Below are 23,645 nucleotides of genomic sequence, written 5' to 3'. Positions count from 1 at the left end.
GTACAAGACACGTTACGTCAAACAGGAAGAATAATTTGCTGCTTTCATGTTCACGTTAAAACCTCGGAATCTAGGACTTTCGTAACAAAACCGACAGCAGTCTGACAAACTTAACTGTTGGATTAGCAATTTTTCGACAGCTATTATTTATAAAAAGCCACCTTTACTTACTTACGATATTCTAACAGTAGTTTTATGTTTTGAGCGCAGTGGTTTTATATGTCAAGTGCTTTACGGGTGTTGCGGAATGTCACGTTTGTTGTACCGTTGCCTAGCAACGAACTGGATAGCTGCTTTTACATTATAAAGTAGCGTTTTCACAACTCTACCAACAATGTCTGAAGCCATCTACCCAGCAGGAAGCGTCTACGACTGGATCCCAAAGGAGCAAGAGGAAATTAAAAAACCACCAAGGTGAGTTTTATAAATCATGAAACGCGTTTTAAAGAATATGTCTTTAAAATAGTACAAAATTAACTGAGGTTTGACTAGTGTAATGGATCAACTTTTATCTAAATCTCACCAAATGTCTAGTTATCTTAAATGTACAGACCTAAATCACAGTTTAAAATTGAGTTTTTAAGTTCCATTCTCTTCCCATTTTAACCAGTTCCTGATGTCGAACAGTGGTATTTTTCCAGTCAAGGAAACAAAAGACGCATTTTTAATATCTTTATTCAACTTTAAAACCAAAGCAGACAACAAGAGAGATTGAAATGTTATCTTATTGTTGACCTCAAATGCAAAATGTGGGATCTATCTTAAGTTATTACAGTCATTATTTGTTTTTGTCGTTTCCTCTTCAAATATTATTGAATGTGGATTGAAGTGATTGTTTGGCGTAATATTATGTTCTGAAATCTCCCTAAAGATATGTGTCCAAGTTCAGGCCAGCTGTCATTCTTGAGCACAAGTTAACCAAAGATGCAAAGAAGACGATGGGACCACCAAAAGTGGAATTGCCATCTCCGGATAAGTACCTGAAAAAACACTCAAAGCATCCCAAACCACCTGAGAGTAAGTCCCTCTATCAAAATGTATGAGGATTTACCTTTGGGGTGTGAATCTGACGTCTGCATTTCCTTTTGGGACAGAGTCAGAAGACGGGCATAAGACTCGGACCTGCGCAGTGAGGAAGCCAGCGGTCCCTAGGCGGACTGAGAAACCGCTGATGGGGATCCAAACCCAAAGGGATTTCTTACAGACTACCGTCATGTTTCCCAGAAAGCCTAAAGCCATTTCTGTTGACACAAAGGAAGGACACAAACAGCTCCTGGAAAACTCTGGACTTGTCCCTAAATACGTCATGAAAAAGGTATTTTCCATCCAGAGAAAAAGCATTTTGAGACTATTTTCTTTCCATAATTTTCCTCATCCTGTCTCTAAACTTTGTGTACTTTTTGTAGAAAGCTTGGATAAGTGTTTGTATTAATAGTTGTGTCTCTTTCATGGGTAAATATCATTCTGTTTAAGTTTTTCTTTCCCTTCTGTGTTTAGCAACCGATGAAGAAATTGTATGGAGCTAAATTGGGGCCAAAATGTTTATTAAAAAAAAGATTTTAAGCTTTTCCTGAAAGTTATTACAGTAAACAATAATACTATTCAGACAGTTTTCAAGTAATATAAGTAATATAAAAAGTAATATAATAATAATTGCATAATAATGTAAGAACATATTCTCAAAGATCGTCAGCATTTTACCCTAAACTAAATACCTTTTTTTACAGTGTACCTTGGAAATGCTTGAAAAGTTATTGAATTTTATTGCGTGAAAAGCGTAAGAACCCTGATTCGTGTTGCTACCTGCAGGATTACGGTGAAGTACCGACGTATCTGCAGCTGCGCAGTGAAGCCGAGCGGAAGGCCCAGGCGGAGTACCAGCGCCTGGTAAGGGAGCAGAATGTGCTGCAGCGGCTAACGGAGGAGGATCACCAGGCCGTCCTGAAGGTACGCGGTTGTTTTTAGAAGAACACGGAGTTACTGCAACATCTAAAACCTCTGCTGAAGTAAACAGCATTAGACTAACAAAGTCATAAGCATGTAAATACAGAAATAAGTATTTTTTTAATGCGAAATTTTGCTTTTAGCTAAACAAGCTTAAAGCTACTTTAGCTTTTTTTTTAGCTGCTAATGTTGCTTCTTTTTTTTATTTAGAACACAGGTGTCAAACTCAAGGCCTAGGGGCCAAATGTGGCACTCTAGACTCCAAATCCCCACACTTTAATTATGCAGTAATGCGTAATTCCATGTTTATTGCAAAATTTCTTCAAAAATGATCAAAAACGTTGGGTACAAGTGATGCTAACTCCCACCTGCAGGTGGCAGCACCGTGCTGCTTCTACTGCACTGCTGCCTCAGCCTGATTGGTGTCAAGTTATAGTCCGTGATTGATGTGGAGAGTAACTAAAAGTCACATGTAAGTCATACATAAGCATTACAATGGAGTATTGGGGGCATAATAATAATAATAATACAAAAGTTTTTCAAATAAAATTATCAGAATAAAGTCACAAAATTACGAGAAAAAGTCATAATATTACAAGAATAAAGCTGTACGTGAATAAATTCAAAATAATATCAGAATAAAGTCATGATATTTCAAGAATAAACTTGTATTTTTATGAGAATAAATTGTAATTATACGAGAATAAAGTAATACAATTTTGAGAACAGTCATAATTTTAAGAAATAAAGAATAAAGTTGTAATTCAATTTTTTAAAATTTTCTCCATGTGATAAACATTGCAACATTTGTTGCAATGTTTATGTAAAACATAAACATTGCAACAAAAAAAATTCTTACATAGCTCAACAAAGTCTCTGATTTCATTGTAAAAAACCACAAAAAGAATAACAAAATTTAATTTGAAGACAAAGCTACTATTGGTATTTTAGCAGTTTGATAAAAGATTTTATCGATACATTTTGCCACAACCGTCCCTTTAAGAACATTCATAACCTCGATGCGACTCTTCTCCTTTAAGGGCCTGAAGAAGAAGTGGGACGAACTCCACCATGAATACCAGGGCCTTCCTATCCTCATCGACACGCCGTCAAAGAAAACCCGGAAGATCCGCCTGGAGGAGAACATGAGTCAACTGGAGAAGGACATCAGCTTCTTTGAAAGGTTCAAAACCATTTTTATTTACGACGATTAGGGAAGAACGGTTTTGGTCGCTAAGTCTCACCACTAGAGGGAGCTGCTGCAGAAAATGTTGGTGTGTGAATTTCCAAAATAGCTTTAACAAATTAGATACGTTGTTGTTTTAGCCGTTTGACTCTCAACATTGAGGTGAGAGAACTGTGGTTATGTTCACACAGCAGGGAAATGCGACCTCTATCCGACCTTTTCAGTCTGAATCGGATCAGAACAGAATCAGATTTGTGCTGTCTAAATGCGATTCTAAACCAAAATTGCTCGAGCATTTTGAAAATATTGAGTAATTTAGAAGTTACAACAGAACAGAATCTATGAGCAGAATAAAATGAGTATAAACTATTCACAAGATTAGACAATATCTAGAGCCTCTCCATACTAATCCATCGTTTCTTCCCTGGATAGCGTCGTGATGTCATCAGGAAATCCTCCATCTGTTGCTCCGTCCAGTGTTCTGGTGGTGGAATCAAGCCGTTAATGTTGATGGCTCCAAATATCATTTTGTTTCTCTATTTTCTAAACAATTTGCCAGAAACACCTGAATTTTAATTCCAATTCATTTATAAAATTTGATAGCCCATTTATTGCATATAATTTGGCCTGAAATGGGGCTTTTCTCCTTCTCCCCTGAAAATATAATTAAATTATCAATTTGGAATCTCACTGTTTATAAGATAATTTGCTCAAAAACTAAACTATTTTGAGGTGTTTCACAAGTTTTCCAAATCAGCTGTCTAGAATTCAAGATAGACTATGAGATGTTTTAGATTTAGATTTAAATATTGTCACCTGCTGTTGCTGAATAAACGTTAAAGGGAAAACTTACTTTTTTGAGCTTTAAATCATGTTAAAAAGTCATTCCTTTATCAAAAACATGGATTATTGCTTTGATTCTTTCATTCATGTTTGAGAAATCCTGGAGTCTCCATAGCAACCATTCAGCTATGCTAAACACCTGGGTGAACTTCGAGTTTCCACCTCACAGAGCAACCCTGTCCCACCCAGCTCCTTCAGACTAGCCAGCAGCAGTTAGCAGACATCTGGTGGAAATATGTGTTGTCGCTATTTCTCAGTGAAACGTGAAACTGTGGTTAAAGGGTTAACAGAGGAGCCATGTTGAGACGACTTCCAGAAGGCGGAGTTTCAGAAAGAGCAGAAGTTTCTTAAAGAGACAGAGGCCCAATTTCTAGTCATTAAATTACGTCAAATTTCTTTTAAGTCATATTTGATATAAATAGCATTTTTATAACAGCAGAAGTTTAAATAGTTACATGATTGTGCTGCAAAATGAAACTGTGCCTGGAAAAGACATAAAACTGCCATTTTGAAATCAATGCATGAACGGCGGTGTCTGTTTTTACTCCCGTAAACGGAGCGATGCTGCGTCACGTTTTTCTTCTGCTCATGCAGTTCGATTCCGTTCACTCACAAGTTTCATTGTGGTTTAATTAATAGTGTGAAGGACTGCACAAAAACAACAGAATTTCAGGACAAAAACCAAAACCTGCTGTGTGAATGTAGCCTCTTCATGTTTTCACGTCAAAATGTAACATTTGATTCTTTCTGTGTTTCTTTTCACTTATCTTTAAATAATGGTTTTAGAATTAAACACTTAGTTGTATTTAAAAGCATAAAGGCAGTGCTATAATATACAGATATGTTTTTTTTTTCCTTTTTAGTATGGACTTGCTAACAGAAAATCACTGATGGGGTTGGAAAATAAATGTAAAAACGTTTGATTGTCTTGAGCTGTTAAAAAAAAGAACAGCAGCATTTAAAAACAGCGAAGAGACGGGCGGTTAGACGGCCGCCCCGGTGACAGGTGGGCGGCTCCAGGACCGCCTCGGTTTATCTGTCCAAACTGTGACTCAGAAAGACAGTAAATGGTCGGCCATATTCTGCTCTGCTGCTGACAGTTTGACTCTCTTTTTTTATTATATGGATGCAGGGTTTCCCCCAGTGTATTATAGGCCTGGTGGCCCGCCATGCTTTACTAGGGCCACCGCCAGGCTAAGCCTTTCTTGTTTTTTTTTTTGAATAAAATTTTTTTTAAATCGCCATTTTTTTAAAGCCGGATTGCAAGTGTTTCTGTTGCTCTGAGCGTTTCACTATCAAGAGCAGATTTATTCCTAAAAGATGTGTTTATAGAAGATATGTTTATAGTTAATGCATTTAAAGCCGGACCAATCACACCGCTGGCCTCTGCGCGTTGCCTCGCGCGCTGCAGCAGCTGGATGTCTAAAGTTAACCTCAGCGCGGATCCCGCTCCTCCTTTCACTCGAACTGGACACAGGCTGACCGCTATGGATATTTACATCAACCCATCAACCCCCTGTGAGGAATTATTAGTTATGAGGAGTTATTGATTAAGGTAAGGGTTTAAACCCACCGCGTTAGCGCTGGTTGCGCAGCTCTACGTGAACCGCAGGAATAACTTATAGTCGCGCTTTCAGAGGAGCTTTGAGGTGAGAAATTTGTATATTTGTGAACAAAACATTATGCAGTGTTTACATCTCAACGGGACCAGCGTTTGGTCCCGTCTTCCCTGTAAAGTTTAGGTCTGTGTTCCCGGTTAGCCGGTGCGTTAGTGGTTAACGACCCAGTGCTAATCACTCATTGTGCAGGTTTAACCCGGTGAGGAGCTTTCGCTCTCCTCGCAGTCACGCATCACGCTGATTTTATATTATTACTAGTATTATTTTTCCGGTTACACTAAGCACCAGACCGTATCAAATGTTTTGCCAACTGAGTCAGACAGAGTTAATGTGCGCGGCCACCGGACATCTGAAAAACTCGTCCAGAAACTCGACCAACCAAAATAGTTTCTGTGTCTCATTGTTAAAAACTCAACAGACACGAAATGGAAGAGCCACTAAAGACACATTAGCAGCATTGAATTAAATCTCCCATTTGTTGCGCATCTCTGCGCAGTGCAGCGGGTTTAACTCATCATGCAGGGCCGGTCCAAGGGTGTGTGAGGCCTGGAGCAGAATATGACTTAGGGGCCCCTTTTGTTGCTAAAAGCATCAGCACCTCTAACAGCTTCTGTGTTTGATTTAGTGAAATCTAGGACAGGGGGAGTAGTTTAACTGGCAAACCTAAAAAGCAATAAATTATAACTGCAGTTTACTAATTTGTATTTGTGGACGAACACAGCTGAAACTCAAAGATTAAACTCAGCATCAGATTGTAGCTGTGGTAACAAACCAATCTGACTGTGAATATTGTTCTTTGAACTTCTACAAAGTAAACTTGCCAGCTCCTTAAAATCTTACATATAAATGTTAAATTATTTAAAGTTTTTAATTTATATATGCTGAAACCATTATGTCAAATTTAGGGGCAATGATAATCTCAATAAACAAATGCTACATTTATGTATCTGTGGTCTATGTTAAAATATTAGCATTTATGGGGGGCCTGATGGAGCCTCTGACTTAATTTGGATTTAACAGAAGTGGACATAATTGATATTCATTTTAATTGTATTTTTTGATTAGTCGTTTTTAAAAGGATTAACAAATAAATGTTTAATATATGGTTAAAATTCTTAATTAAAAAAAGTACGTGTTTTTTTGTTGATCTCTCTTCTTTATTTAACAAAAATTAACATTGTGTGAGATCTGCATTTAAACACAAAGTTTATTCATCTATCCTTCTCCATGAATATTTAGTTTTATTCAAGATCTTCACGCCAATGACAGAAATGCACATTCTTTTCATTGTTGTTCGAGCCTTCAAAGTTCTGAAGTTGAGGTTTTCTCTATAGTCAGATCCCCCCACTCTATCAGAAAATAATTTTTGAATATTTTCTGGTAATGTTTTGTTTCTGACTTTAAACATGAACTGTGCATGTATCTTCTATTAATTGAAGAACTGCCATCACTGTGGATCTTTGTGACCTAAATCCATACTGACTTTCTTTGAGTAGTTGATGTTTACTAATAAATCTTTCTAATGTAACAACAAATATTTTTTCCAAAATTTTGGAAAATTGCGGAAGTAATGAAACAGGCCTGTAATTTGTGAAATCATGTTTATTCCCAGATTTATGTAGTGGGATGACTTGTAATTTTCATTTTTTGTGGAAATATTCCTGTTTGAATTGACAGGTTATAGATATAGGTTAGCGGCCGAATAATTTCCACAATCACCTTCTTAATTATTATCATGTCAATACCATCATAATCAGAAGACCTTTTATTTTCACATTTATTTACTTCATCTATGATCTCATTTTCCTCCACCTCTGTGAGAAACATGGAATCTGGATTTCTACTAACTAATATGTCATTTAGTATTTCGTGTTCAGTGGGCTGCAGGATTTCTTCAGCCAATTTAGGGCCCACACTTGTATATTTATTAAAATTATGAACTATCTCTTCCATGCTATTTAAATTCGTATCTCCAATGTTTGTAAACATTTCCTCAAGTAGTTTTAGTTGAGGAAAACTAATAGGCCTGGAGTTTTTTCAAATAACACTGTTTAAAATATTCCAGATACCTTTAATATTATTTTTGTCTATCCAACTGTTTAAAGTAATAATCTTGTTTTGCTATTCTTAAAATAGCATTAGTTATATATTGATTAATGCAGAGGTTCCCAAACTGTGGGGCGCGTCACCTAGGGGGGGTCGCCATGCCATTGCAAGGGGGGCGCGGGAAGCCGTCTGGATGAAGAAAAAAAAAAACATGAATGAAACCCCTCCACCACGATAAGGTGGCACAATCGGGTTCCTTTCTATAAAAGTCTAGTTCTCTGCAGTCTTTAGAATGTTTTTCTTTATTTAAATATATTACATGAGCTGCGCTGTGAAGCCGGAAAAAAGCGGTTGATCATCAATTGACATTTCACCATTTTTAAAGCGGGTGAATCACGAGTAAACTTGAGCTTGACACATAGCTTCATCCTTGTAAGCGGTCTTCAACATTTGAACGGTTTCCGATGCTTTTTTCCCGAGCAGGAAGCAAAGCTTCAGCCTCACTGCTCATAGAACTTCTCCATGAAGAAAAACGACGGCTGGACAAAACAGCTCTTCCAAGAAAATTGACTGCGGTTAGATGAAACCTTCCACATCAACGCCGCGTGGTACACTGATTGAGAAGGCGTGGTTGAACAAATAACTAGCGGTAGAATCGTGTACTACAAAAATTGCGTGTGCAGCAGCGTCATTCTGGAAACTTTTGGGTTCCCCTTCGTAAACAGTTTTAATCTAATTCAGTTAACAGTTTGAGGTTTTGTGTTGTGATGCTCCATTCAGACGTGGTAATAAAGGTGAAACGTGGTTCCCTGAAACAAGGAAAGATGTCGGCATTTCAAACAATCTGTGCTGAATGATAATGAACTCGAGAAAGAACAAAGAGTGGCCATCGTTTCCAGACTCATGTTGCAATGAATTGCGTTTATTTTCAACCCAGTGCTGCCTGGGGCCCCAAACAAAGCCTGTCGTTATTTATCACCCTTTTCCGCTGAGATCATCCAGACCTTTTAGTGACATCAGGTGACTAATCCCCCCTCATTCCCTCTGATTTTTCAACTTAACGCACATCAGCAGCCACAGAACACAACTGAAGAATGGATGATTGCTGCTCCAAACTGTGGTAAACAGGCTGCCATGAACAAGGAAAATCCCTTCTGGAGGGAAAGTTTAAGGTTTCTGACCAAAGTGGATTATCTTTGGAGGCTTCAAACCTAAAATTCTGGACTGATTACTAAAGCACAATTGAAGGAGTGACAAAATGAGGGCATTTTTTACCTATTTGGATTTTCCTCTTGGTGACTTATAATGCTTCCCTGAGCAGGTGAGGGTAGGTGGTCTACACAAAACATGTTCATTAAATTTTTTGTTAAAATTTTCTTCAGATTTTAGTCTGCTCAGTTCAGTCTTTTCTGAGCTCCTGTCTCTGTAAATCCAAATAATCTCCTGTTAGCCACATTCCTTATCTCAGAGATATCACTCGTGTGAAAAATGGCTGCAAAAAGATTGTACAACCGTGCATCTTTGAGAAGCAGAAGTGGAGCCTCCTACACAACCAACAAGAATGCAGTAAGTTGTTTCTTGATGGTAAGTCAACAACTAACCACTTGTATTTTCCAGCAGCCATTGTACAACGGTAAAACCATCCAACCAAATGTGCTGGAGCTCAGCTTCTGTTGCTAAGTAACTTAACAATCGAAGCGTTTTTGAAACAACTCATTTACCACACACCAAAAAACAAACATAACTTAACATGCATGTTTTTTAAGCACTTAGACTATTTTTAGAAGCAGTTGAGACCTACATGGAAGTATAAGTATAAAAACTTACAAAATGTGAATTCTGCTTAATAAGTTCCCTTTAATTCTCTTAAACTCCATTCCCAAAGCATCAACTTGTGGACCATTCTTAAAAGCCAACCAAGTATTTAGCTTGTTAGCTAAATATCTAGTTATCAAGCTAAATATTTAGTTTACTAAATTTGCTTGCTAATTGCATATGTAGTTTGAAACAGATATAGACAAAGTGGTGAAAATGTGACTTTGAAAAATGAAGTCTTTAATTATCTCCAAAAAAACAAATTACTTTTGATAATTTTTGACTAACTTGACAAAACGGCTCCCCATTGTTGGAATATTATAATATAGGACTCACTCAGTAATGGAATAAGGAAAATATTCACCTGTGTTGTACATTTGATGGGTTCTGTGGTAGAAATAATTACCAGATTTAAATATTGTCCCTGAATACATCGACCCCACCGCCTGCTTGGAGTCACATGAGGCTGATTAACCAGCATAGCTCTCCTCAAAACAAAGCTTTTCTTTTACCTAAATGACTTAAGCGTGATCGTGCTGCCCATGTTGCCGGGCGGACAGGATTTCTCTGGTTGACTCTGGAAAACAAAGTTTCCTCCTCTTCGCTGAACAAACCGGTAAGTTTTAGCTATAATACATTAGAAACTGCTTGGCAATGCTTTGGAGATTATTTTAGTTAATGTGATCGTTAGGAAAAACTGGAACTATTTTCAACTTAAGCCAAATGCATTTTTTGTCCACTTGTCTGAACTATTCTAATGTGTTTCCTCTAAGGATTAAAAAGCCTTTTTGCCACGGCAGCAGCGGCTGATTTTACCATGTCATCATCACAGCAAATGGATGAAATGAAAGTAAAAAGAGGAATTGTGGTAGGTTATTATGCTCACTTTCCAAATGTTGTAAACCAAAACTCTTTATGTCGAATCCAAGCAGCTAGAATTTATTGTAATATTTAAGGTAGATCTGATCAATAGTTTTCTGGACTTTCTGTCAAGCTAAACAATAATTGTTTAATAATTGGGGCTTACTGTGACAATGCACTCCTTTAATGGATAAAGTGATTTTTTTGTCCATTTTAAGCAATTATTTACTTACAACAAGCTCCTACTTCTTGCTGAAAAGTTATTTATAAGTTAGTTTTGTCTCATTTGAAGTGTACTAGGATGTTTACACTAGAAACTTGACCAAAATTACTTTGTAAGATTTAGTTTTTGCAGTGAATGTTGAGGAAATCTGAAGAAACTCTTGAAAATGTCTTCAATTCAAATAAAATTCGAGAAATTAAATACTTGACAAATTAAAAATCCAGAAAGCTTGCACAACTTTTTACGAACAAAAAGTGTACAAGGAAGTCCAGCTCACTGAAAGCAAAATAAAAAAAAACTTTTTTTTTTAATTCATTTATTTTTTTGCAGATAATCAACTGTTGTGTTAAAATGGCATTTAGTCTTTTGAATAATGTTTTCCATCATCTTACCCGGTACAAACGCAAATCTCGTGTGACGTCATACTTCTGCGAACTTCGGTTGCTATGGAGTTGCTATGACAACAATAAACAAGTTACAAGCTTAGAACTAGCTCTCGCATCGTTCCTTAAATACATTACAACTCATACTTAACAGTTTTTGAGTACTCTACCCACCTCTGTGTAATACTATGATAATATCAGCGATATTTACAGTAGTTTTTACTGTCGAACTGGCAATATTAGCTTAGCTAATGTAGCTTTTATTTGCTAGCTAAGGCGGACATGTAGCCTACTGTTTGTACATGTGCTTTGCCAGTGACTAGAACCTTCTTCTTATTCTCAGAAAGATCTGGTGCTTCCTTTACAAATCCGTTGAAACATTAATAGTATGCGGCCATGGTTTCAGGTGAAGCTCCTCCGTATTGTTCACTTTAACTAAATCTCAACTTGGTTGACTAAAGATTGGAGGCAGCTTGTCCAACTCCTCTAACATGTTTTCCTTCCTCGTCTCATACGGGTCCAATAGCCATTTTTTTTCATGCGTCTTTGAATCGCACATTGGTTAAGAGTGTCCACATGTTTTCTTTTTTGTTGGTCTCAATGGCACGGATCACTTTCGGTGGGAGCTTTCAGGTGATCTGCTTTAAAACGCCACCTGGATGATCTGTGTGATTCACTCATGTTTTCTCTCTGCTGCCTGGTCCAGATCAAAGACGACTGGCCTGGCTACAACCTGGATCTGTTCACCTACCCTGAACATTACCACGACGACATTGAGAACGTCTACATTCCCCACGGAGTCATCATGGACCGGTACGAACACAGACGCATGATGTGTCGGTAAACCGTCTCCTGCCGTGTGGTTTTCTCCTCCTGCTAAGGATAGAGCGCCTGGCCCGGTACGTCACGGAGGACTTTGAGGACAGTAAGATCATGGTGCTGTGCGTCCTGAAGGGAGGATACAAGTTCTGTGCAGATCTGGTGGAGTTCATCAAGGTTCTGGGGCGCAGCTCCAACCGGTACCTGGAGACCCGGGTGGAGTTTATCCGCCTGAAGAGCTACCTGGTAGGCAAATCGCATGGAAAACTTGCAGCTTTTTTGTTCCTCTGGTGATGATCTGGATAAAAACTTTAAATAAATTTATCATTTGTTGCAGAAACATAAATATTTGGAAAAATTCAAGCTAATTTAGTAATCGATTAATCGTTAACTGGAGTATTTTACTGAAAAAAACCCAACATGTTCAGAGTAGTAATTAAGTCATATACTGTATGTATTTATTGCATTTAAAGTAAAAAGACCATTGTATATAAAAACTTTTTAACCAAAATTCCTCAGTTTCAGCTCCACCTGGTTTTGATTTATTAAATTAATGCTTTAGTATTACATTTTAGGTATTCTTTTAGATTTTACAGTGCAAAAGCACAACATTATACCAGGTATTTTTAGCTTAGATTCTAGTGCAAATACCTTATTACACTTTAAATAAGACAAAACTAACTTACAAGTTACTTTTCAGCAAGATATGGGAGCTTGTTTTAAATCAATAATTCTTAATATGGGGAAAATATCTTGGTACAAGTAAAATAAAAGTGGAACTTGAACTTTTTTCATCAGTATTAAGGAATTATTGACAAAACAAGGTCCTGTGTCTTTCTGAAAAATTACTTGTTAGTTATTTTTGTGTTATTTCTAGTAAGACTTTTCACTAGAAACTAGATTAAAAACTTGGTAAAATGTTTGTTTATGCAGCGTGAACACGTCAGTGTTTGACCACCGGGTGTCGCTGTTGTTCCGGTTTGGTGAGGAATGATTTCGAGGCTCCTGGAGTGAAAACATGATCCTGCCCTTATAGACAGATTCAGCTGCCTTTGCCAAGAAAAGCATCTCTGGGGAATGATAAAGATGTCTTTACAGTGATATCACTTAGTGCTTTTGAACGCTGTCATCTGGACGATGTTATTTTATGGTGTTTTTTTGGCACAAGTCTGAATTATGTTTCCCTGCATGTGGCCACATTCCTTTCACTCCCTTTCCTGCACAAGACAAGATGACAGGTTTTCTGAGTCAGACAAGGTTAAGAACCTTGTTTTTTGTTTTTCCTTTACATAAAAAAATCCTGCACGTTAAAGTTATGTATTTCTGATCCACTGCTCATTTAAACTTCTTTAAATCACTCATTGTTGTTTGTTTTTTGCTCACAAAACGTTTTGTAATCTTGTAGCGTCGCTTCGACTTTCTCACTCATTTTCAGTCAGACCGTTTTTATGTCTTTACTGAAAAAAAAACAGAGCTCAAGCATGAAATAGATGATTATAAAATATCCTGTCTGAGATCTTTGCTGTATATTTTCCCTTATAAATCACTTTCAGACACTATTAGGATATGATTAACACTTCTTCTTGTCCACTATCATGATTCCTCAAGGAAGCCCAAAATAAAAAAGCTGCCTAAACACTGCAAAAACACAAAACCTCAACAATAATATAATAAAAATCTGAGATAATATTGGAAAAATGTCTTGTTATAATTGAAAGAAACTATCAGTAGAACTAGCACTTAAAAAAAAAATATTAAGAAATTATTGACTTAAAATAAGCTCTTATTTTGCAATGAAAAGGTACTTGTGAGCTAGTTATCTCAGGTGTACAAAAAAATATTTACACTAGAAACTAGACAAAAAGTATTTGGTAAGGTGTTTTTGCAGTCCAGAAGAGCGCAACAAGGTTTGCAGACGATGCAAATGTTTAATATTAATATTTCCCCATAAGTAATGTAAAATAGAGCTTCCATTGTTAGATTGTATAAAATATAAATTAACTAAACAAATTAATGATCATCATGGATCTTCAAAAGTCAAATCTTGTGTTTTCTTTCCTACAGAACGACCAATCAACAGAGGACCTGCACATCATTGGAAGCAGTGATCTGTCTTTTCTACACGGAAAGGTTTGTTTGTTCCACTCTACTCCCAGCCTGAAGAGGGCGCTGTTAGACTTGTTGTTGGCCTGGGGTTCAGACTGAATCTGGAATAATGTAGAGAATTAAAACGGTAATTTGGAAATATTTGGGTATTGATGCTTTACTTCCTGTTCCTTTTGTCTCAGTGATAAATGTTGATTTCCTGTTTTGGTTTGATTTTAATGACTTTATAGGAAATATATTATATTCATGACCGTCCGTCCGTCCGACCGACCGACTCTTTACCAAACTGCCTCTCTCTGCACCCAGCTAGATATTAATCAGACCTTTGGACTCTTACTGTATATTCACTGAGCGTTTAACCCTGAAGAGCTGTCAGGAAAGACTGATGAATCAGGACAGAAATGTTACAAACTCAGCTGAATGTGAGCACAAACATGCCTACACTGTATAGTCCTGTGGCTAAAAGCAGAAAGGTTGACGCCATCATAACCGGAAAAGCTGATGACTTTATTCTTCCTGTCCCTTTTGCAATAAAATAGAAGAACTAAGTTATTTTAAAAAGTAGCCGTTTTAAAACTATGCTGTTGCTATTAGCTGCCGCAAGACATCACAAAAAAGCATTTTAGATATAATTTAAGCCATTGCTTCAGAAATAACACAAATACTCTTACGGTTGCTCATGATCTGTTCATTAATTAGCAAACAAAACACTAATGATGAGCCTGATGATCATTCTCAACTTATTGTACAAGCTAGCATTAGCAATGCAGCACAGATAGTGCTTGAGAAAAATTTAGAGATGTAAGATTTGAAACCTCCAACAAGTAATTGCTTTTCACATAATAGTTACTCATGAGGTTATCCGTTTATTGCTGGGACAATAATACACAGAAAAAGATAAATAAGTTGAGTTGAGATCAAATGTATGTCTTCTTTGTTTACAAACAAGCTAACATTAGCACCTCAGTGCAACTAGCTGCTAAAAGTAGCAGTTTCAAGTTCTTGTGTATCTTTTTTTTATATATATCAAAAAAGAGGAGCAACAACTGGTGTAACTGGCCACAATGTTTATTAAAAGCAAATAAATTTAGCTCTAACACAAATGAATCTCCACTTTTTGTACCTATTTGAGTAAAAACTAGCATTAGCAATGCTGTGCTGAAAGCAAAAAACAGTATTTTAAAAGTCCCACAAGTACTTGTTTTTTGAAAGTTTATTGTCTTATTTATTTTTTTCCATGTATTTATTAATCCAATACCCAATAATGGTTGTGCTGAGTATTTTTAATGTTAGCGACATCTTAGGAACATAATAAATAAAATCAATAAAAACCTAAATCGTTAACACATCCAGCTCAGATTAAGGCACTGAGTTTCTTTAACTTGGCCTGATTAGTTCAGTGTCTCAAAGCGTGATGTGAAGGTTTTCAGGTGCAGACTGAGTAAAAATTGGCCAGCTGTCTGCATTCTCTCCAATCGCTCTCCCTAAACCATAGACACGCTCACAAAGAGTCCTCACAGCCAGAAGAAGAAGAATTCATCAGAAAACCCAGAAGCAGCGGGGCAATCGCTCAGCACCCGGTCACTGGTGACTTCTGGTCATTGTAGAAAACAGATGTTTCATTACAGCGGAGAACTGAAAGAGTTGTCTGTATTTTTTAGCGAAGACAGTGAAGATGCAGCCAACTTTGTTGCCATAGAAGCCCNGGAAACAGCCGTTTATTCTCGCTTTGCTTGAACGGTGTGAAAACTCAAGGATGACTTACTTACTGATGTTTTTCTACCTTTCTCTTGTTTCACATGCGACCCAGAGTGTGCTCGTTGTTGAGGTGAGTCTATAAACTGTATAGCTCTTATTTATGACGTGAAATTAATTTGCTTGTCTTGGTTGTCACCAATTGCAACTTTTTCACGTTTCAACCAGAAACTTCAGTGTTTTAATTGGGATTTTAGGTGACTGCACAACATAAAACAGGGGTGACCAAAGTGTGGATCGGGGGCCATTTGTGGCCTTTGGATGATGTTTTTAGCTCTCCCTGCAGTTCAAGAATGACTTTTTGTACCAAGTGTATAATTATTATTAACTCTTTTTTTTTTCTTTTTTACAATGGAAAACATGCAGTAAAACACAAAACATTAATCTTTTCACAACCAAAAATGTCCAAGTAGTTTAGGTCTATCACTTAAAATCCAAATAAAATGCACAGAAGTTTGTGGTTTAAACATGTCAGGATGCGGAAAGACTCAAGAAACATGAAAAATTGAAAAATATGCACTGCAAAAACACAAAATTCTACCAAGTATTTTTGGTCTAGATTCTTAGTACAGTTAAAATAAGACAAAATTAACTTACAAGTAAAATATTCAGCAATACATAGGAGCTTGTTTTGAGTAAGTAGTTCCTTAATATTGATGAAAAAGTACTAGTTCCATTAGCAGATTATTTCACTTATTACATGGAAAAAAATGATTGCTTTAAGTAAAATAATCTACCAGCGAAAGAAGTACATTTTCATCAATATTAAGGAATCATTTAGTCAAAAAATAAATCTCCCACTTCTTGCTGGAAAGTTACTTATAAGTTAGTTTTTTTATTTCAACTGTACTAAGATATTTGCACTGGAAACTGGATAAAAAATACCTGGTAAGATTTTGTGTTTTTGCAGTGAATACATCAGATGCATCTGATAATGTAGTTTTATTAAATATTTTAAAATAAATGTTTTCAAATATTTAAATGTATTTAATTTGGTCTAAATAAAATAAAATAAAATAAATTCATTTAAATATTTTTAAATGAATTTACTGCTAATTGAGTACAATTTTTGGGTGTTTTATCTGCCTCTGATGACAAACATACAAAACATTTTATGTACAAAAATGCAGAAAAAGTAAGAATATTAAAGAACATCTTCTGATGTGAAACTTGCAGTAAAAATGGAGGTTTCCTCTGGCTTCTTTCTTCGCGTTTACACAACAAACATTCACAGAAATGTGGAAGTTTTCCAGTATCAGGAAACTTTCTGGGGGAAAAAACTGATCTGTGATTCTTTGTATCTTCATATCTCTGGTGTCAATGATCCGGATCCCTCCCTCCCTCATCGCTGCGGCTTCCTCTGCTCTTCCCTTCCCTCAGGCCATCGTCGACACAGGAAAGACCATGAAGGCTCTTCTGAAGCATGTGGAGACCTTTGAGCCCAAGATGGTCAAGGTCGCGGGGTGAGTCTGCGTCTCGGTCGTCCCAAAGTTTTTCCACTGTGAGGGAAATGCCGAGCGCATGATGAGCAGGAGGACAAGATGTCACTTTGTGTGTGTGGGCAGCTTTTCCAGAGATCGGACTGAAGATTATCATCTTCCTGCACACATGGCTTATTGTAGAGCTTTATTTCCGTTTCAGTTTATGACAGAAAAGCAGAAACGTATCCAGTCAGATCTATTAATCAACAAGAAATCAATTAACTAACAGTGATTAATGTGTTTCAGTCTGCTGGTGAAGAGGCTCCCTACCATGACTGAAAGTCTGACAGACTGTAAGTATTTTTCTACGACTAACAACTGCTTTAGTAATCAGTTAATCTATCAATTTTCCTGATGATTAATCGATTAATCGTATTTAAAATAGTGGCAATCTTTTTTCCCCACCTGAGGCTTTTTAGTTAAAACATTTCGACAGATAAAGGTGTTTTAAGTGCAAAATATATGTATTGCAACTAATGATTATTTTAGTAATCAATTAATCTATCAATTTTTCTGATTATTAATTGGATATAAAAATGGCACATTCTACTGATGTTTCTCATTTTTATACAAAATAAGAAATACGTTAAAAGATCCAAATAAACAATTATTCAAATACTTTTTAAAATAAGAAAATAAAAATTTTATTGCCTAAAATGCAATTTTAGGCAATAAAAGTTTGTAAATTTGAACCAGATGGAGTTGAAACTAGGAGGCCACTTGAAACATTTTGGTTAAAACAAATTTACAGAGAAAAGTTTTTTTTAATTATCTTAAATACAAAATGTATGTATTGCAACTAAAGATTATTTTAGTAATCAATTAATCTAATTTCCTGATGATTGATCGATTAATCGGATACAAAAATGCCACATTTTACAGATATTTCTTAGGAGTTTTTTTTATACGAAATTAAAAATGCATTAAAAGAATCCTAATAAACAATTATTCAGATACTTTTTAAAATAAGAAAATAATAATTTTATTACCTAAAATACAGTAGCGTGTCATTCTTTTAGTACATTTGAACCAGAAGAAGCTGAAACTATGGAGTTTTGGTTAAAATGTCTACAGATAAAAGTTGTTTTAATCTTAAAATCAACAGTTTAGGCTTAATTACTGCTCTGAATGTGTTGTTGTTCTTTAGCAAATTGCCTTTTTTGAGTGTATACTCCAGTTTACATTTCTTTTGTTCAAGTCTGACATTTTTCTTTATAAGTGATTGTTTCTGGTTGCTTTTATTCATTTATTTTTTCAATTTTATTTTTTTTTATTTCTAGTCTGCTACATACAGTCATTCTCATCCCGCAGGCCAGCAGATTACACGCATAAAATGCTCCATCGCATTTGTCTTTGCTGCGTCTGAAAATATTAACATGTCAATGTCAAAGTTATAGCACTTTTAAAAACAAGTTAAAACTGCACCAAGGTGCTGTACAAAAACGATAGCACAGTAAAATAAGTTGATAGAGAGGGGAAAAAAGTAAAATAAAACATCACAACAGAAAAGTTACAGTATCAGGCCTCAATTAAATGAAAACGAATAAAAATAAGTTTTAAGAAAAAGAATATCCATGTTTTTGAAACTATAAGGAAAAGATGTACCGTATTTTCCGCACTATAAGGCGCACCTAAAAACCTTCAATTTCCTCAAAAGCCGACAGTACGCCTTATAATCCGGTGCGCCTTATATATGGACTAATATTGAACCACAGCAGGTCTAGCAACTACGGTAAGCAGCCGCCAACTTCATTTGACCCCGTAGAAGAAGAAGCGCGCGGTGCATGCTGGGATAGTTGCCAGAACGCTGGTTTGTTAATAAAGTTTGATAATACATTTAAAGCCAGGGGGTTGGGGGGGAGAGAGACAGACTGCGGCGTGTCGGTTGGTCTGTTACCCAGAAAACAGTTGGGCACAATATGCAATAACACCGTGAGTGAAACAACGACTGGGGCAGAATACTATATAAAGTACTGGGAACCACTTCTTTATAAATGTGGATGTGTAATAATAGAGTAAGGCAACCCAAACTGTAGCGTCTATTCTATGCGCCTTATATATGAAAAAAGTTTCAAAATGGGCCGTTCATTGAAGGTGCGCCTTATAGTGCGGAAAATTATATTTTGATGCACTTGATCTCAACACATTGGCTCAAACATCTGTTTGCTCTGGCAGACGTTGGATTTGAAATCCCCAACCGATTCGTGGTCGGCTACGCCTTGGACTACAACGAGTACTTCCGTGACCTCAACGTAAGTCCTGAGTTTGCTGCTGCTGACCTCGTGACCTTTTGAAAAGCTGTGGAGAAAAAAGAGATGAAAGAGGTGGAGGCGGGAGAGCAAACATGTTAAATCAAAGCGGCTCTCTCCTCCTCTGTGAAACCTAAACTCACCCAACAGGTATCCTCCCTGTCTGAGGAGGTTTTACATGCAGCTGCAGCGTTTTATAACAGCGGTTTATGAGAGTACAATCGTTTGAAAGACAGAAACATCCAGGAGAGTCTGCTTTGTTATCTTTGCACCATTTGATTTGTACTGTCCGTTTTAGTGGCACGGACGTCCATTACAGGTAAAACCAGTAGTAGCTTGTAAGAAAAACTAATTCTGCTGACATGGAAGCTAAAAGAAAACATTCATTAATGTTACAGAGGTTTCAAAAATACACTTCACTGCTAAAACACAAAATCTTACCAAGTATTTTGGTACAGTTCCTAGTTCAAATGTCTTGGTTTCAACTCACAAAAAACTTTTCGGCAAGATAAATGAGCTTGTTTTAAGTAAGTAATTCCTTAATCTTGATTTTAAAAAATAAAAATAAAATATGCTTGTTCCACTGGCAGATTATTTCACTTTTAACAAAACATTTCCCCTTCTTATAAGTAAAATAAAGCTGAACTAAGACATTTTCATTATTAAGACATTATTGACTTAAAACAAGCTCCTATTTCTCACTGAAAGTTACTTGTAAGTTGTTTTTTAAGTGTATTAAGACATTTGCACTAGAAACCTGGTAAAATGTGGTGTTTTTGCAGTGTTGGCAACATTTTCCAGCAGATTACTCAACTAAACAGGCAAATATCAACTTGTGCTTTTCTGATCAATAAGGCTTGAAATATATATGATGTTTATTCTATAGTTAAAATAACAATAATTATGTGGTATTAAGATTAGTTTCACATTTTCTAGTTTATCTATTGCTGGATAAACTAGCTACATGCAAATTGGGCGTTTCATCCTGTGTCAACCTTTGCAAATAATTTCATAAAATAATTTTTTATTTTAGTTACTTGCATTGTTTCCTCATTTTACCCAATTTACCTCTCAGTAGCTAAAAATAACAGTTTTCTGTGCTCTTTCTTCCAAACCTGGACGTTTAGTTCAGGTCAGAAATCAGTCAGTAGAAATCTTCTGTCTTTATTTGCAGACATGTGAACTGATATTCACCTCCAGCCGTTGTGAAAGGCTAGCTTCACTCCCAGAACGTTATGTGCTGCATGTTTGCACTGTATGTGGCTCCTATGCATGTTTGAGGGGGCGTTGCATCTCATTGTGAAAGTTTGAAAAACCGACCTGTGGAATGTGGAGGTTTGGAGCCTCATTATCAGACAGAGTTCAGGTTCACGCTCCTATCTGTCCTCATCCCACCGAAGAAGAATGAATCAAGCGCTCCCCCACCGAGACTCAGAGTTAGATTAATGGGCGTCTTTAGATCACATTACCTGCTTTCAAATAACTCCGGGTTTTACACAATTTATTCCTGTAGATGGAGGGTACATTTTTCTTTTATGCAAAATGATAAGTTGCGATTTATTGACCCTTTGCAACTATGTCACTTTTCATTCGAGGCGCCATGATGGACCTCGGAAGTGAGGGACGGCAGTTTTGAACAGAGCGACTGAAATTGTTTTTTTCCAGTTTATTCATGGCTTCTACTTGTTCGAGTCGAGCTAATTTGTCTGTGAACGTAACACACCTGGTTGGGGCTCATAGACGGCTGTATTAACAAAAGTTGGAAACAGCTAGCTTAGAAACCGACCCGTACCTCCTTCCTCTTGACGTGGTGATTAAATTACAGATTGCCTGAATTCACACCACGTGATTTAAATCACTATGTCATGAACACTGTTTCCCCTTATACTGGAGCAGCATTAAAAACGTACAGAAGACGAGAAGCTAACCAGTTTTTTCCATACATGCTAGGCTACATGACCTGTGGCATTGTCTCCATGGTAACCAATGGTTAGACGCGTACCTTCTCCATAATGCGATATTTAACATCTTTCTAATAATACTTATAAAGTATATGAACGTTAGTCTTCTTACATTGTAAAAAGTGTTCGCTGCTAATCCGCGGTTACACCGAGCGCTGACAATCATAATTAACCGCTGCTGTCCACCACCTCCGTATCTTTCCTCATTAAAAGTTATACAATAAAATGACAAGTTCGGTTTGCATCCTTGTCTGTTTGTGTAGCCTATGATAACTTTTAAAGTGAAATCAACTGAATAGACGCGGTATTATGTTACAGATGTCTGTTTTTAGACAGTCTTTAAAGGAGCGCATTAGTTGTTTTGACGTCCGTCATGGCGGAGCTCTGGAGATCGTGACGTCACGTGCAAAGTGTCAATAGAACGAAGAGTAAACGAAACAAATTTAACATTATTTGTCACACAGTCATTTTTTCTCTTTTTCAGCACATCTGCGTCATCAGCAAAACGGGAAAGATGAAGTACAAGATTTAGAGAATTAAAGCCATTAATTATACACTGTTAAAAAATATATTAGCCGTTTTTAGCAGTGTGACTGTGTTTAACTTTAATTAATTATTAATACTATTATTTTTTACATTTTTGCATGTTGTTCAGATAAGTTGTATTTGTAATATGTTTATATATTGACTTCCTCTTTGCTTTTTTGTCACTAGACCTGTCACAATAAAAAAATTTGGTGGACGATAAATTGTCCCTGAAGTTCTTGCGATAAATGATAATATTGTTCGAAGATCATTTTAATTTTTATATTGTAATGTCACAGTAATGAAAGAACACATTCTGAAAGATCAATACATATTTAACTCTGTAACCGGAAGATATTTAAAATATTCAAATAAATAAACAAAACAGAAGTAAATAAAATGAATCATAAAGTCTCTGTAAACAGAATTATCCTTCATAAAATAAAGTCTAGTTAAGACAAAAAGCACCGACTGAAGACTTTTGTCATCTAATTTTTGGTATAAAGAGAAACAATAAATGTAAATTATTGAGCGTGTTTTAATTTATCATTCTTTATTGATTGATTTATTGTGACAGGCTTTTTGTCAGATTATCAAACAAATGTTGATATTAACCCCTTCATTTATCTACATATTTATTGAGTTAACTCTTATTCCCCTTTAACAAAGTGAGATTATACTCATATAACAATAAAATAAATTAATTGTAAAATCTCAAGTTATAAAATGCTTACAGATACCTTTTTATACATTGCATGGTAATAGTATACAATAAGACAATTCCTAATGCCCATTGAGATGGACAACTTTGAAAAAAATCCTACAATTTAATGACTAAAAATATAAATTTTTGCAACTTATATGAATTATGTCATTCTTTGTCCTTAAAATTTCCATTTAATCTTATATTTGGGTGTGTCTTACGGTGTAATTTTTACATATGTAATGATAGTTTGATCCGTTACTTAAGCAGGCTTTCTATCAAATACTTTTTTTTTTACTATAAAGTAATTCTTGGATGGATACTTTTTACTTTTACAAGACTAAAACTATGTTGAAGTAGTGCTACTCTTATTTGAATATAATTTTTGGATACTCTGCCTACTTAGAATACAAAATTATGCTAAAATTGGATCGCTAATTCTTTGTCGAGGTGAACGCAGGGACCAAAAATATGAAGAAAGAAAAGCTGTTCACTACAAGAGGACATGGGTGACAGATGGAGGGAGCTTATGGACCTTGGCATCCTCACCGTTGGATGATTCCCACTCTGACTCATGGAAAACACAGTGGGCGTTGTCCTCAAACTGCCATCTTTACGCCACTTTATTCAAGCTAGTTTCAACTTTTAGCTGCCTTTTCCTGGAGCTTGGAATGAAACTGACAGATTTAGCTGCAAACAAATTAAAGCCATCATTTTTATGTCGTTTATGTCAACCTGTTTCTGCAGAAAAATAATTAGTTTGACACAAGAAGGCTTTTTTGCTTGTTTCTTGGGTCATTGGAGAAAAGGGTGTAAATACTAAAATGTCAAAACTTAAACCTTTCTTACTGGAAAGCAGTATGATTTAAAGACATAATTTCAGTACAAGAAAAATGTTGCCTTAATTTAAAAATAAAAACATAAATCACTTCACTTGAGTTTAAATAATCTTTGACTCTTTGGCATCATGTCTTTTGCTATCATGTTATTTTAATCTGTTAAAACCTCCGCTTTGTTTTTTCATCACATCTTCGCCTTCCAGCACATCATGTAAGTGTTGAATTAGAAGATCACACTACTAACTTAAGGAGCTGGTTGAGTGTTTATTCTTCAAATCAGAACCGCA

At 36.1% G+C, this 23,645-nt stretch overlaps 2 protein-coding genes across 3 annotated transcripts; both read left to right on the top strand.

The window, feature by feature from the left end:
* The first annotated feature begins 115 nt into the window (after positions 1-115).
* On the top strand, positions 116-9,241 carry enkur (enkurin, TRPC channel interacting protein). Of its 2 annotated transcripts, none has more exons than XM_008396488.2 (6): positions 116-414; positions 872-1,017; positions 1,095-1,315; positions 1,810-1,947; positions 2,985-3,127; positions 8,710-9,241. In XM_008396488.2, the coding sequence occupies exons 1-6, from the start codon at positions 335-337 to the stop codon at positions 8,738-8,740; spliced, it is 759 nt and encodes a 252-aa protein (XP_008394710.1). In that variant the 5' UTR covers positions 116-334; the 3' UTR covers positions 8,741-9,241. The 2 variants fall into 2 exon arrangements, with proteins under 2 accessions (XP_008394710.1, XP_008394708.1); XM_008396486.2 differs by lacking the exon at positions 8,710-9,241 and adding an exon at positions 3,563-4,310.
* prtfdc1a (phosphoribosyl transferase domain containing 1a) lies at positions 9,233-22,026 on the top strand. Its single transcript, XM_008396490.2, has 10 exons — positions 9,233-10,069; positions 10,227-10,321; positions 11,627-11,733; positions 11,802-11,985; positions 13,804-13,869; positions 15,656-15,673; positions 16,981-17,063; positions 17,328-17,374; positions 19,257-19,333; positions 21,776-22,026. The coding sequence occupies exons 2-10, from the start codon at positions 10,271-10,273 to the stop codon at positions 21,821-21,823; spliced, it is 681 nt and encodes a 226-aa protein (XP_008394712.1). The 5' UTR covers positions 9,233-10,069; positions 10,227-10,270; the 3' UTR covers positions 21,824-22,026.
* Positions 22,027-23,645: the final 1,619 nt, after the last annotated feature.

This window comes from Poecilia reticulata, linkage group LG20 (genome assembly GCF_000633615.1).
Source record: "Poecilia reticulata strain Guanapo linkage group LG20, Guppy_female_1.0+MT, whole genome shotgun sequence".
NCBI lineage: Eukaryota > Metazoa > Chordata > Actinopteri > Cyprinodontiformes > Poeciliidae > Poecilia > Poecilia reticulata.
Note: the sequence above shows the minus strand (reverse complement) of the source record. Positions and strands in the feature narration are given on the sequence as shown.

Coding starts and splice junctions, on each gene's coding strand:
- enkur (XM_008396486.2), top strand. CDS start 335: ATGTCTGAAGCCATCTACCCAGCAGGAAGCGTCTACGACTGGATCCCA. Junction 1,948..2,984: donor ATCACCAGGCCGTCCTGAAG/GTACGCGGTTGT, acceptor TTCTCCTTTAAG/GGCCTGAAGAAGAAGTGGGA. Junction 3,128..3,562: donor GACATCAGCTTCTTTGAAAG/GTTCAAAACCAT, acceptor TTCCCTGGATAG/CGTCGTGATGTCATCAGGAA.
- prtfdc1a (XM_008396490.2), top strand. CDS start 10,271: ATGTCATCATCACAGCAAATGGATGAAATGAAAGTAAAAAGAGGAATT. Junction 10,322..11,626: donor AAGTAAAAAGAGGAATTGTG/GTAGGTTATTAT, acceptor TGCCTGGTCCAG/ATCAAAGACGACTGGCCTGG. Junction 11,986..13,803: donor TCCGCCTGAAGAGCTACCTG/GTAGGCAAATCG, acceptor TCTTTCCTACAG/AACGACCAATCAACAGAGGA.